At 35.1% G+C, this 13,475-nt stretch overlaps 1 protein-coding gene and 1 pseudogene across 7 annotated transcripts; one reads left to right on the top strand and one right to left on the bottom strand.

Annotated features, from left to right (window-relative positions):
• The first annotated feature begins 2,262 nt into the window (after positions 1 to 2,262).
• LOC105420865 (xyloglucan O-acetyltransferase 2 pseudogene) lies at positions 2,263 to 2,676 on the top strand (annotated as a pseudogene).
• A 3,034-nt stretch (positions 2,677 to 5,710) lies between these two features.
• On the bottom strand, positions 5,711 to 13,227 carry LOC105420854 (protein transport protein Sec61 subunit gamma-1). Of its 7 annotated transcripts, XM_088851590.1 has the most exons (6): positions 13,107 to 13,227; positions 11,765 to 11,860; positions 8,938 to 9,069; positions 6,866 to 6,995; positions 6,590 to 6,705; positions 5,711 to 6,032 (listed from the first exon to the last, which is right to left on the bottom strand). In XM_088851590.1, exons 4-5 carry the CDS (start codon positions 6,957 to 6,959, stop codon positions 6,590 to 6,592), a joined length of 210 nt encoding a protein of 69 aa, XP_088707716.1. In that variant the 5' UTR covers positions 6,960 to 6,995; positions 8,938 to 9,069; positions 11,765 to 11,860; positions 13,107 to 13,227; the 3' UTR covers positions 5,711 to 6,032. The 7 variants fall into 7 exon arrangements, with proteins under 7 accessions (XP_088707716.1, XP_020524588.1, XP_088707717.1 ...); XM_020668929.2 differs by lacking the exon at positions 8,938 to 9,069; XM_088851591.1 differs by lacking the exon at positions 11,765 to 11,860.
• Between the last annotated feature and the right edge of the window lie 248 nt (positions 13,228 to 13,475).

Raw genomic sequence — 13,475 nt, 5'->3', positions numbered from 1 at the left:
AGAAAAGTCAAGTCCCACACCGATGTGATAACTTTTTTAGAGATCCGTGCCAACTTTAGTGATGTTCCTTTGAGGTCCACATGGGTGGGGGAGGTCCTATAGGATCATTACTATATATATAATGTGACTATTTACCTTTGATACTAGAAAGTAACAATTAATCTTGATCATTGATGGTCATATAACGTAACCCATATGCATATGTGTGTGTAAGAAAAAATGTATAATATGATAATTTACCTTTAGTACAAGGCAGTCACAATTAATCTTGACCATTAGATGTGAAATTGTGTGGCTGTATTTATTCTATTGACCAAGCTCAAAGTTCAAAAGATTTTTTTCTTAAATTTTGTGACACATCCAAGTTGTTAGATTTCACATTGACCTTCTAGTACCAAGATAAATGATCTCATTGTAGGCAATCCGTATATATACACATACACACAATTAACCTGATCTTTTTTAAAAAAAGTGTTTTATTAAACAAGCACATTTGTTAAATCAATCATTTAAAAAGAAACCTTGCATTCTTTATCTCTTGATTTCTTCGAACAAGTTTTTAGATCCAAAAGATAATTTGCTATAGTTCTTGTAGATCAGCTAAAAAACCATCAAGGCAAAGTATTTTTGAGAGAGCATTGAGCCAAAGTTATAAGCTATTCTCCCAGGAAACGAGCCCAGATATAAACACATCGGAAAATTAATCTGATTTCTCCCTTAATCTAATGTTTCCCAATTTATGCGGCGGAATCGCCTGGTTCAACTCAAACCTATCCGTTCAATTTGGGGCAAAAACGAGACCAACTAGTGACTCTCAAGGGCTGGTAAGGGTCCGGGTCTAGGCTCTTGCCTGGCCCTAGTCTGTATAGTACTGGTCCTAGCCAAGCTTGGCTTTGACCAGGCATGGCCCTAGCTAAGTCCAGCCGGGCTTAATACGGTCTTTGAGCCACGTCATGTGGTCCAGAACACGCTTTCTAGGGAGGGGTTAAGACGCCCATTTTACCATTCGATCGGTGAACTTTTGAAAACTGGTAGTACGGCTTTCTCGAGAAGTTTCACATGATAAAAGTGAAAAGATTACATGCTCGTAGGACCAAATTGCATATTTGCTCCCTCTCGCAAAAGCTGATTTAATGTGCTGATCAATTTGAAAAGGAAAAGGTTTCTATAGTTCTTTAGGGTAGAAGTTTTATCCTCCCCTAGTATTAAGCCATTCAATTTTGATCAAGGGAGTCATCCACTTTTTGATATTAGATCTCTTAAATTATTTTATTTTTAGTTTTTTTATACAAATTATATGGATATGAAATTTTGGTACGTTGTCATCTTTTCATTGAAGCGTACCTATAAAAAATATTAAAAATATTTTTTCGATAAAATATAATAACCAAAATACCCTTAAAGCTTTTGGAGGTATTTTGATCATTTTATTTTATCGAAAATATTTTTATTATATTTTTGCTAGTGCAAGTTTAATAGAAGAATGGATGTCAAAAATTTAGTGTCAAAATAGTTTATAGAAAAAAAGTTAAACATAAAATAATATAGAGACGTAACATTGTGATTGAGGCAATCTTAACCCTCCATTCAAAATATATAGTTGGATAAAAGGAAGTATATAAGTTTTATGCGTTAGAGAAAGCATAAAAAGCTAACTCATTTGAAAAAAACTCAAAAATGCATCCACGCACACTTACCTATACACTTTAAATTAGCCCATGGTTGTACATAGATGCGACTTTGAGACGGACATATCTAAGTGCTTATTATTCAATGCTATTTTTATATTAAAACGAAAATATGACGTACTATTTTTAAATTTCATTTTTTATGTGGATCCAAAGTTTCAAAATCTATTTATCGAGTCAGAAATTTTAGCAATAATATCTTCTATTAGAGCTTTACTCCTTTTTACCCATAGCCAAAACAATTTTAAAAAAATATCATTTTTTAGACCAACTTTCTCTTTTCTCCAACTCTCTCCCGTGAATCTCCCAAACCCCTCTCTCTTTTTCCTATTTCCCCATTCTTTCTCTCTCCCTGTGCTCCTCAACTCTTTTTCTCTCTCCCCCCATATGTATCTCACTCTTTCACCACACCCCAACAAAGGTATGTCACTTTCTCTCTCTAGCTATCTTTCTCTCTCTAGCTCTCTCTCTCTCTCTCCACATTTTCCAAAAATCTCTTGTTACAGAGGTAGATACACCATCATGTGATATCTTCCCAGGAAAATGGGTAGCTAACCCCTCTCCCCATCTCTAAAATGGAACCACGTGCTCCACCATTAAAGAAAACCAGAACAATATGGCCATTGGCCGTCCTGATACGGGTTATCGACACTGGAAATGACTTCCCTCTCATGGCTGCCCCCTCCCCAAATTCAATCCCTCTCTTTCTCTCTCTATTTCAGAAGATTTGATGGCGAGGAACCAGCTTGAGTCTCCACATATGTCTCCTCTCTTCATTTTCTCCATCACCAGAACTCCTATACAGTGACACAAAAAGAAATTCAGGAGATGGCTCTTCAATTTCTATAACCTCGCAATCTCTATCTATTGGTCTCCATTTCTAGTTCATGGCGACGAGAAATCGAGCGCCTTCAACTACAATAAGCTCTATCAACACAAAGTTGATGAACAATTGTTGAATGAATTCGACCAAATCCATATGGTTTAAAAATGATGCATTTCGGGAAGCACGGGGAGAGAGAGAATAAGCAATGTGGGGAGAGAGACTGAGAGAGAAAGAGTCGGGAAAAATATGGAAAGAGAGAGAGGGTTTGGGAGATTCATAAGGGGAGAGAACCCCGTGCAGATACAAGAGGTTTAGAAATGGCATTTTTTAAAAATTTTATTCGGCTAAAAAAATGGATGAGAGTTGGTCAGGGGTTAAAAAATACAATAGACGGAATATCTATGCCTTTCGATAGGTTTTGAATATTTAATTATATCAAAAAATGAAGTCTAAAGAGATATTTTTTGGTTTTAAAATCTTTAATCTATAGAGAAATGAAATATAAAAATAAGATTTGAAGAGATATTTTCCTATTTTTGAAAAACTCGTAGGAGAATTTTCAAATGGAATCAAAACTCTAGGATAAAAAAAAATTCCTTATTGGGAAATCTCCTTCCCGAGGGAGTTTTTGTAAATTTTTGCTCCCGCATGAGCCTGCTTCAAAAGGAAACGGGGTAAATAACTTGTAGAATGGTTGTACCCATAGTTGGTGAGTCTCGGCGTAAAACATGATTTTATTTTAAAAAAATATGATTTTTTGAAATATTTAAGACTTCAAGTTTTTTAAAAGATCTTAAAAAAATATCACGTTTTTTTTTAATGAAACCAATATAAACCTGCATTTTATCTTTTTAAAAAAATTCAAAAAAAAAATTCCTTCTTTATAACTTTATTTCTTCATTAATTTAATATTATTGAATTGTGGTTTAAAAATAAGCACGCTAATAGTGGGAGTAAAATTAAGAATCTTAATTGAACAAAAGGTTCCATAAAAGTTTTTACTTATATGTTCCTTTAAAAACGTGTATGAAAAGATACAAGCACTATATTTCCTAAAAAAAAAAATATATCAAAACAATTATAAGTCTCAAAATTCAATGAAAAATCCTTTTTTTCTTTAAAGCCATGTCATCCTTGTAAACAACAAGAGAGAGATTCAATGATACTAAAGATCTGGGTAGCTAGGAATTCAATGTGAGCTTCAAATTTTCTTTAACATTTTGTTATTTTCTTTATATCTAGAGAAGTTTGATTACTTTTGTATTTTTATTTTGTATTTTTTTTATTTCATTGATATATGCAACAATATTTTGGATGGACCACACATATTCGGGTCTTTGCATTGTGATGTACTTAACTTCAATCCTATAGTAAAGGTTTGAACAATAATTTTATAACTTGGGGGCAAGCTTTCTATGCTTCTCCTACAGCATAAAACTTATATATTTCCCTTTATCCTACCCTCGATTCTGAATGGAGGGCTAAGATTGCCCCAATCACAATGTCACATCTTACACTATTTTATTTTTAACGTTTTTTCTATAAACTATTTTGATACTAAAATTTTGGACGTCCAATCCTCTATTAAACTCACACTAGATAAAAATATAAAAAAATATTTCTAATAAAATAAAATGACCAAAATACCCCTAAAAGTTTTAAGGAGTATTTTGGTCATTATATTTTATCAAAAAATTATTTTTAATATTTTTTTATAGTTGCGCCCCAATGAGAAGATGTCATGTACCCAATTTCACATCCAATGCAATCCAATACGGCCTGATCAATGAATAGACATGATTCGACAATAGTTCGAATGCACTCATGAAGAACATGAATGCAAAGAAATGAGACCTAAACCACCTACTACCCACGAGAGACCGCGTGTTATTATGACTGACTTTGCTAAAAATCCGTCTGATCCAATTAAAACCAAACTGATTACCGATCGAATTGAGTGCACTGAATATTAAAGAGAATAAAAATAAAAATTATATAAAATATAAAATGTGCTAATAAAAATTTTACCCCTCTATTTCACAGGTCGAGTCAATCAAAACTAGTAATTTTGACTTCTCAATACTAATCAAACATTAATTGATATTCAATGAATCCATTTACTTTTTATACAAAACGGTTGCATTTATTCCATAGATTAAGCACAAAATTACAAATGAAATTTTTTCGAACTTCATAACACACTCAAGCTATCAATTTGGATATCAGATGGTTATAAGCAATTGTGATCTTGTACAATAAGTAAATGGTCTAATTATATATAATCTCTTAACTAAATCCAACTTTTACTTTTGATCAAGCCAACCAAAATACAATTTGACAGTCTAATCGATCAGACCAGTCGCTCAAATCCAATCTCAATGATCATGCTCGACAAAATGGATCTAGAAAGTCATCCAAATGGAAAGAGAGTGAGAGAGACCCTTGACATAGAAGATCTAGAAAATCGTTTTGAGGCCCATATCCCATGGAAAGCCACTCACACCACAATTTTGGTAGATGTTCTAAACTTCCGGTACTTTATTTTGTATATTGAATTAATTTCTCTAAAAAAAGAGAAAAAGTTTATATAGAATCAAGGCATTAGACAATCAAATTAGAGCCTACCTAAAAGAATGTTTTCATGCCCAAATATCTTCAAATTGATCATCTCCACATGAAGATGCATGAACATGAGAAAAAAATGAATTTCAAGTTTTGAAAATAGTACATCTTGTAATGCATTTTTGGACCGTCAATTTTCAAATTTTCATAGATCTACTCGATCTACACTATTTTTTCTATCACAAATATTTTCAGTATTGAAACCATATTTCTCGACAGTATTTGAAGGTACGCTCTACTTTGATTGTTTAGAACCTTGGCTCTATACATACTTCACCCTAAACAAAAAAAAGAAGAGTTTATATAAAGCCGTGGCTCTAACTAATCAAATTTGAGCTTACCTCAAAAATTTCACTAGAAGATGTTTTGATGTTGATCATCTTGACATCAAGAAATATGGACATGAGAAAAAAAATATATTTCAAGTTTTGAAAATAGTGTATTTTGTAACACATTTTTGGACAGTCAATTTTCAAGATTTTCAAGTTTTCGTAGTTCTGTCGATCTACAAAATTTTTGAAGCTTTAAACTGTATAAATAAATATGAAAACATATCTTAAGCCTATCACAAGGATTTCCAATATAGAAACCACATTTTTTTTATACTATTTGAAGGTAGGCTCTAATTGAATTGTTTAGAGCCTAGGCTCTATACAAACCGTACCCAAAAAACAATCCCATAATAGAACAAATCATCCTCACACGAAAGTCCCAGAAACATGTAAACCAACTCCGAAAACCGCTTCAGAATAAGAAGAGGGGACCTAGTTCAGAAACCCAACAACGTCATCTCCATACATCTCATCACCCATGTAGATGCGCTACTCAAATCATGCATTGCATCATTAGGCATCTTCAAAGCCGGCCACGTTTCTGTAATTTGAAACTGTAAATGGCTGCTCCCACAGCAAAAAAAACCAATCAAAATCATCATTATACCCTCCAGAAGGATAAAGAAAATAAATTCACGATTATAGGCACATCGAAAAACCATGCAATACACCAACTATCCACCATAATTATGCCATTGCATAAACAACCTTGTGCACATCCAAGCCAATATATCATAAGAAATAGCAAACGCTTAATTTGTCAAATGATGCATAACTAAGTTGCTTTATAGCAGTGTTTCAAAAATCAGATCGTCTGGGTCTACCCGGCTTCCGAAAATCTGGTCCGAATAGGCAAACCGGATTGATTCCCTGGTTTGAGAATCGGTCCCAAAAATTCTTAAATGATAACTTTAATTTTGGAAAAAATAAAATTTCAATATGAGAACTAAAAAATTATAGAAATAAATTAAAAATAACAAGGTAAAAGTGTATATATATATATATATATATGTTTCATTTAGATTAAATATTTTAAACATTAGATTTCATCTAATTTCTCAACTAGAGCAACACACGTGCTATTAGCTAGTAAAATAAATGCAAGAGGAAGAAAATCGTACCTAAACAGATCCAACAATGATGTTGTTGATAGGGATGAATATAAGCTTCACAAAGAAACCAACAAATCCCATGACGACAAACCCAATTGCAGTCCTGAAGGCAACCTTTGTGAATTCTGCACCAGATTATAGAACATAAGCAGATAGAAAAAAAACAATAAAGAAGGGAAGGAATACGAAAATGATTCGTAAACTGAGAAAGAAAATACACCGAAACCATATTTCTAACAATCAATATTTATTCTTCATTACTTGAATTTTTGTGGTGAATTGTACCTTTGCGGTCAGGTTTGTGGCATCTCTTAACTAGGCGAACACTGTCTTTAGCAAAGTCCCTCAAGGGATCAACAACTGAATCTAGAGCATCCATCTTTAACACCCAACTAAATGAGTCGTACTATGAATCCTATAAGGAAATCAGAATTAATCAACGAAAGCCAAAATAGATTTAATCCAATTAAGAAATAAAAGGGCAATGGACACCACCAGAAGGTAGCTGAAGTCACTAGAAAATATCATACACTACAAGATTAATTTTCTTAAGGTTTTTGTGGAAGGAAGAGAGAAGCATATTGTATTGACTTCTGAAGCAGAACGTAGGCTATAAATATGATCCTTATTAAATGTCTACCGCAATACAAGATAGAAAAGTGAATAGGCTTATAAAAGAGATTTTTTATTTTATTTTAATAGTTATCATGGATACAACAGGTACACCTCACATGATTAATGGAGTTATACTATAACTGAAAAACATCCGAAAGCAATTACGAAATCAAGTAGAAAGCCCATATCATATGGCAAAATCACAGCAGAAAACACCCAAGACAGACAATATTTCAGTGCAAGTGAAGCTATAAAACAGATGTGGAGGATTATACTCAGCTAGCTGCAAATGATTGGCATGAAAATTTGAGAATATAGCAGATATCTAAATGCTAGGTTCATCAATTAGAAGTATTGAGGCTGTTCTTTTACAACTAGAGGGAAGCCTTAAAATTAACCAGGTCCAACTTCCAACAGAAAAGGATATAAAAAATGAGCCTCATGACATCCAATCCGCCATCAAACAAGGGGAAAACAGAAACCATCCAAATGATAGTTTTAGAAGCTTTCCTGCAAGTCGTTTTCTGAGCTACTGAAAGGAGTTGCAAATGAACAAAATTCAGACACATTAAATGTGATAGTAATGAATAAAATTTACGAGATAAACATGAATATCAAACTGCACAATTAATGTGTAATGATTGTTCTAGCTAATAATGGCCCGGGAGCAGTAAATTTCTAGAGAAAACTATTCGAGGAATAATTGTGCCCAAAGACTGCCACAAAAATCACTGACATGTGATGACATGCTTTTATAAACAGACCCGAAACAGTAATTAACTAATTACAAAGCGAAAAAACAATTTAGAACTACTACAATTCATGGAACCACAATAGGCAATAGCCAATAGTGTGTACATTAAGCAAAAATGAAAACTTTGCAAAGCATTCATCTCTACAATGGATTGTGTTTTCACAGTTGAGAAATGACACGTACAACATAATTATTTGTATAAAACTATAAAAGTATAAATACAAGCTTGCAAACCTTACCGTTCCCCCTACACTCAACAGATACAAAACAAAGAGGGCTAAATCATACAAACAAATCCACAAAAAAAATACAGACAAAGGACAATTTGAACATAAACTTGAGACAGAAATGCAACAAAAGTGAAACCCAACATGAGGAAGTGCATGCACACAAAATACCACACACACAATATACATTCCCACCCATAAGCATAGATGCATGCTATCGAGCACATACAGGAACAGGCAATGCATACATATGGTTATGACACCACACATACACGCATTCCAAACCCTGCATGCTGATGGGCATCAATCTGAAAGCACAAAAGCCTCACAAGTGTGAGTATTTTGCCTCACAAGTGTGAGTATTTTGGTTCCCTGAATGATAAGATCTCCAAGAAACTTTATAAGATAAAGTTAGCAACTTGGCATTATGAAAGTGTGCCGAAGGAATTTAATGACTCTTCCAACTGCCAGTATATACTCACAAAGGAGCATGATTAATGGCAAGCCACCTAATCTAAGTAATGTTATACCAAGATACTTAACAGTGTGCAGCAACCTTGGTGAGCCTAGGTAAAGCATATGCGATGCCTTAGCCATAAAAGATACAGTTCAGGCCCAAGAAACTAGAAATCCTAAAAAGACACGGATGTTTCCCATGTTATAAACCAAAAAACAAGGTGAGTGAGAGTAATGGAAGCTATACAAAGATACAACAATCCCAAACTAAATTCCATAAGGCATTCTTTAACAATGGTCACCACCTTTATTATACAGTGTCTCATAAGGCCCTTCAAATGACATATCAATAAGTTGACATACTTATCAACTCTCAAGGTGTCACCTCATTCTTGATCAATAGCCTCTTAGACCAGTATATGCAATTCCATGATAACCTTCAATAATGTTCAAATATATGCATGAATATCCAAAGTAATAAATTCACAAGTAGTCACATTCATGCATACAATCAAATATGCAAACTTCCAATTTATTTCAAACAATAATTTGTAATTGTCAAACAATTAGTTTAAGTGCATCAGTAATTATAATAGCTTTGGATATGAGAATACACATTTTGAATATGTATAGGGAAGTGCACATGTAGAAGTTACATCAAGCTCCGAACCCAAGTGATTGCAAATACACACACCTCCCATGGAGATGAAAATTTGGTCCTTGGTAATAAACTAGTCATAACAATAAGACAAAATACTTTATTCTACCACTTCTCAAAAAGTTTGAAATGAAATACTAGGGCAATTGTTTTTTGATAAAAAAAATATTAGGACGACATGTGTGAGAAATATTACAAAATATACAACTCAACAACTAATCACTAGTTTTTACAACTAGTGTTCTAAAATATTTTAAAGGCATATCAAATAAAGATTAACATGTTTAGAATGCACACACATCATCAAATAATGCTTTTTTTTTTTTTGGAAATAGTCAACTGTAATAGTACATCAATAAAGTGTATGTGTACATTTCATAAAATGGGGCAGCCCGCAAACCGAATGCTATATACAGTGCATTAAGAGACAGGAAACCCACTACGACAGAAGAGGTAGTGAAAGAAGAGATGAGACAAAGATAGAGAGCTGTGAGAGGCAGATAGAGGTCCAAGAGGAGGAGATAGAGAGGAGAGAAGTAAGAAGGTGAGCTCACAGGATGCTTGCGGCACCCATAAGGCGGCTGGGGAACTGCTGTTAGTGTGGTGTCTATATAGATGCTACTAGGGCCCTGGGGAAACCCTGCTGCCCCTCGCTTTGCCAGTCATCACTATGTGGTTTGCCTCCCTGGCTGTATGGGTGAATATCAATCGAAGATTCCCTGCAGAGGAAGGATACCTAGTCATAAAGGTGGTTGAGTACTCCACCGATATGGCTTGGTTGGTAAAGCCCATTGCTAATGTTCTTAGAGTCCCTTCAAGGATGAGGGTGGGGAAATTCCAAGAAGGTTCCAGCCTCTTAAGGCTTTCTACTACCGCAACAGTTTCAGCTGCTGTAGAATCCATGAGACATGTAGCAAGAGAAAGTCAATAGGTTATTACCAGGGTATTCTCTGAAGATGCCGCTATGTCCTGAGCTTCCAGGATTGCCAGGGGGCAATCTTCGATGATAATTTTCATACAGCCAGGCTCCAGAGGGCACCAAAGGCTGGATCTTGTAATAATGGGCCTGGGGAGGTGGTTAATAACTCTCTTCTAATTGGCAGGGAAGTGTGCACAGGAGAACAAGTTGGAACTTTGTTAAATAGCCGAAAAAATGGTGGTGGAATTGATGCAGATTGGATAACTCGGATGGAGGCTTCCTTACCATTAAAATGTCTGGTTATCCCTTTCCCGACAAATTGTCCATAGTAAGGCCATAATTGAAGCTCTCCATAGGAAGAGCCCTTTGAGCGGTATGGTGGTGAGAAGTAAGACTGAGCTTTTGTGTGGCCCCCAAAGTGACCAGCATGGGTTGAACTACTAGAGTATGGCCGAAAGTTTGGTGGGGAGAGGATAGTGCAGAAGGAGGTGGTCATTGGATTCCTCCCCCTACTTGCACAATACACATCTGTCAGAATCTGGATGACCCTTCGGTGGATCTCATATATAGTATAGACTCTTGTAAGCAGGGCAATCCAAATGAAGGCTTGAATCTTCAATGGGACTGGAGTGAGACAGGCCTTGTAAGAGATGAAGGGCTTGATTGGCGGGAAGTGAGGACTGGTAGAAAGAGGAAACCGAGAATCCGTCAGAGCTATTAGCTGATCAAGTTAGGATATCCATGCCAGCCAGGGGGAGGAAGAGCGCTTCAGAGTTTGAAAGGGGAGGATAATCATAGAACAATAGATGAAGCACCAAACATAGGAAACATTGGTGGCCTCAAGGTTTCTAATGATCCAGGGCTTGCATTGTATCTAGTAATGCCTATGCATCTCATATGCTTTTCCAAGTAATAGTAAGGCAGCTCTCCATAATATTAACTATCCGAATACAACCTTCCTTAAATCAGATGAGACACAATGGATCATGGTCCTTTGTGAGTATACAATGGTTGGTGACCAAGTCACTAGGTACCTTAGGCACTATGAACACACAAAATGTTAATTCTGATTTACAGAGTTTCTTTGTAAGCTGGTTATGCAGGAAAACATGATGCTAACCATAAAAGAACACCCATCCATTGTTCAAAGCATGGGCATAGACGAGACGGGGCTTCAGGTTTTCGAAGGCAGAGTATTTTAGGCTCTTTGAGACTTTACTAACTGACACTCTGCTGCCCAGAGCTTGCATACTTATTTTGGATCCAATTTACATATGGTTCTTCATCAATCAATAAAATGGATGTTGTTGATTTCAACATTGAAGCTTGTCCCTCAAAAACCAAGCTACACTACAAGCAAGAAAGAAAAATGAAGTTTTATTTCCTAAATATTTCATCGATATCAGAGAATATGCATCAAGGTACACTGAGCAGTGTAGAAACACAGAGGCATATGCAAAAGAAACATAAATGGAGCATGTGACTGTTATCTCTCACAAATAACACCCAAGATGTCACCATCCACCATAAGTAACCCAATAAAGAAAGGACTCACTAGAAACAGGAGAACAAGGAAACTTAGAGTCCAGAAAGAATTGCCGAATAATCAACTAAGGCTAACTCTTTGTCCTTCTGCCCAGATAAACACCTTCTGCACTACACCAATACAATATTTGAAAGTGCCCAAAGCATACAAGGATGCTGAATAACCTGTTAAGCTATGTCAAAATTGTTTCTAAGTAGGAGCCCATATAACAAGAAAACAATTTCTAGAGAGAAAATGCAAGTCAAGATCTTCAATAGAGAGAAACAAAATGTTCTAATCCTATGGGACTCTTTTCGAACAAGGATTCATGAAATAACCACATCTCCAACCCTATTGGAAACTGGTAATAATTATGAATACATAATGCAAATAATACACCACAAGATTAAATTTCTACAAGGTACATCATACAACCCGTGTTGAACCACTATCAGCTGAAATTTAAGTAGCATATCAACACACGTACATGGAACAGATCATTAAAAATCAGCAAAATCAGAACAATACTATTTCAATAATTGCTTCAAAAACACAGAGATCCAAGAACACAATAGATACAAAGAAAATGTCATAAACAGTAGCAAACAGAGTATCCAAGCAATCCAATTTAATTCAAACGAAGTACCTCAAGTTATGGAAAGGGTTTTATGAAGGCCATGCCAATGATATTGCAGTAGTAACTAAGCTTCTTCAAGAGCTCTAAAAAGCAACTTTTGCGAAACATTAAAAGCCCTAACTACAAATATATCATAGAGTTGATGCGGAAAAACATCCCTTGGTTGAGATTTGGGAAACAGAAAAGACTAGTGTATGGTACTCAATATGTCCCCGCAAAAAAGGTGTTTTTTCCACACAAGAAATGGAACAAAAGCAATGAGAAAATTGCTGTTTAACAAATACAAGGCCTGTCTATACAAATCACGCATATAATAACCCAAAACACAAGAACTCAGAAACCAACAATATTCAGAAACAGTAGTGACCACATAGATTAGCTTAGACACATAAATGAGTATAATCTAAGCAGATATGAAATAAATCACAAGCATCAAATAGTTGGAGTTAATGTATGGTTCGAATTTCAGGCCCTATGAATCTAAAAATTACATAATAATAGGACACATGTTTACAGTTGCCAAATTTAAAGGAAAAAATTAGAAGGAAAAGTACTAATTATGAAAAAAAAACCGATAATCTTTTCTCTTCTGGTTAACCTAAGATCAAGCAAGAACTAAATGTCATCAAATTTTTCCCAAACCTACTGCATCTTTTAACCCTAAAAGTGAAGAATTGAAATATATCAAGGAAATTATCAGCAGCAAAAGCAAACAAAGAAATGCATATTTTTTACCTCTCTCACTCTCTTTCTCGTTATTTCTCGCTCCTCCTCTTCTTCGGATGATTACCAGTCACATAAGGACGGAAGAGAGAAGAAGAGTCACAAGTTTGAAGTCCGAAACTTTTTAGACGACGAAGATACCCGTTTTTGGTGCCCAGTTAGATGTTACCACAGGCTGCTACAGTATGGTACCCACTTCTTTTTTTTATACGGATCCAGACAGGTATCTCATTCGTACGATGTTAAGAATGGATGGCTAGATGCTTCTGTTCGTCATAAATGAGAAATAAGCCATCCCACTACCTTAATCAAATAGTCTTGCATTGAACCGTCCATGATTATTATTGGACGGTCAGATTCTCTGTTTGCATCTACGTTCTA

The sequence above is a fragment of the Amborella trichopoda genome, chromosome 11 (assembly GCF_054954075.1).
Source record: "Amborella trichopoda isolate Santa Cruz 75 chromosome 11, AtrichopodaSantaCruz75HAP2 v2.0, whole genome shotgun sequence".
Taxonomy (NCBI): Eukaryota; Viridiplantae; Streptophyta; class Magnoliopsida; order Amborellales; family Amborellaceae; genus Amborella; species Amborella trichopoda.
Note: the sequence above shows the minus strand (reverse complement) of the source record. Positions and strands in the feature narration are given on the sequence as shown.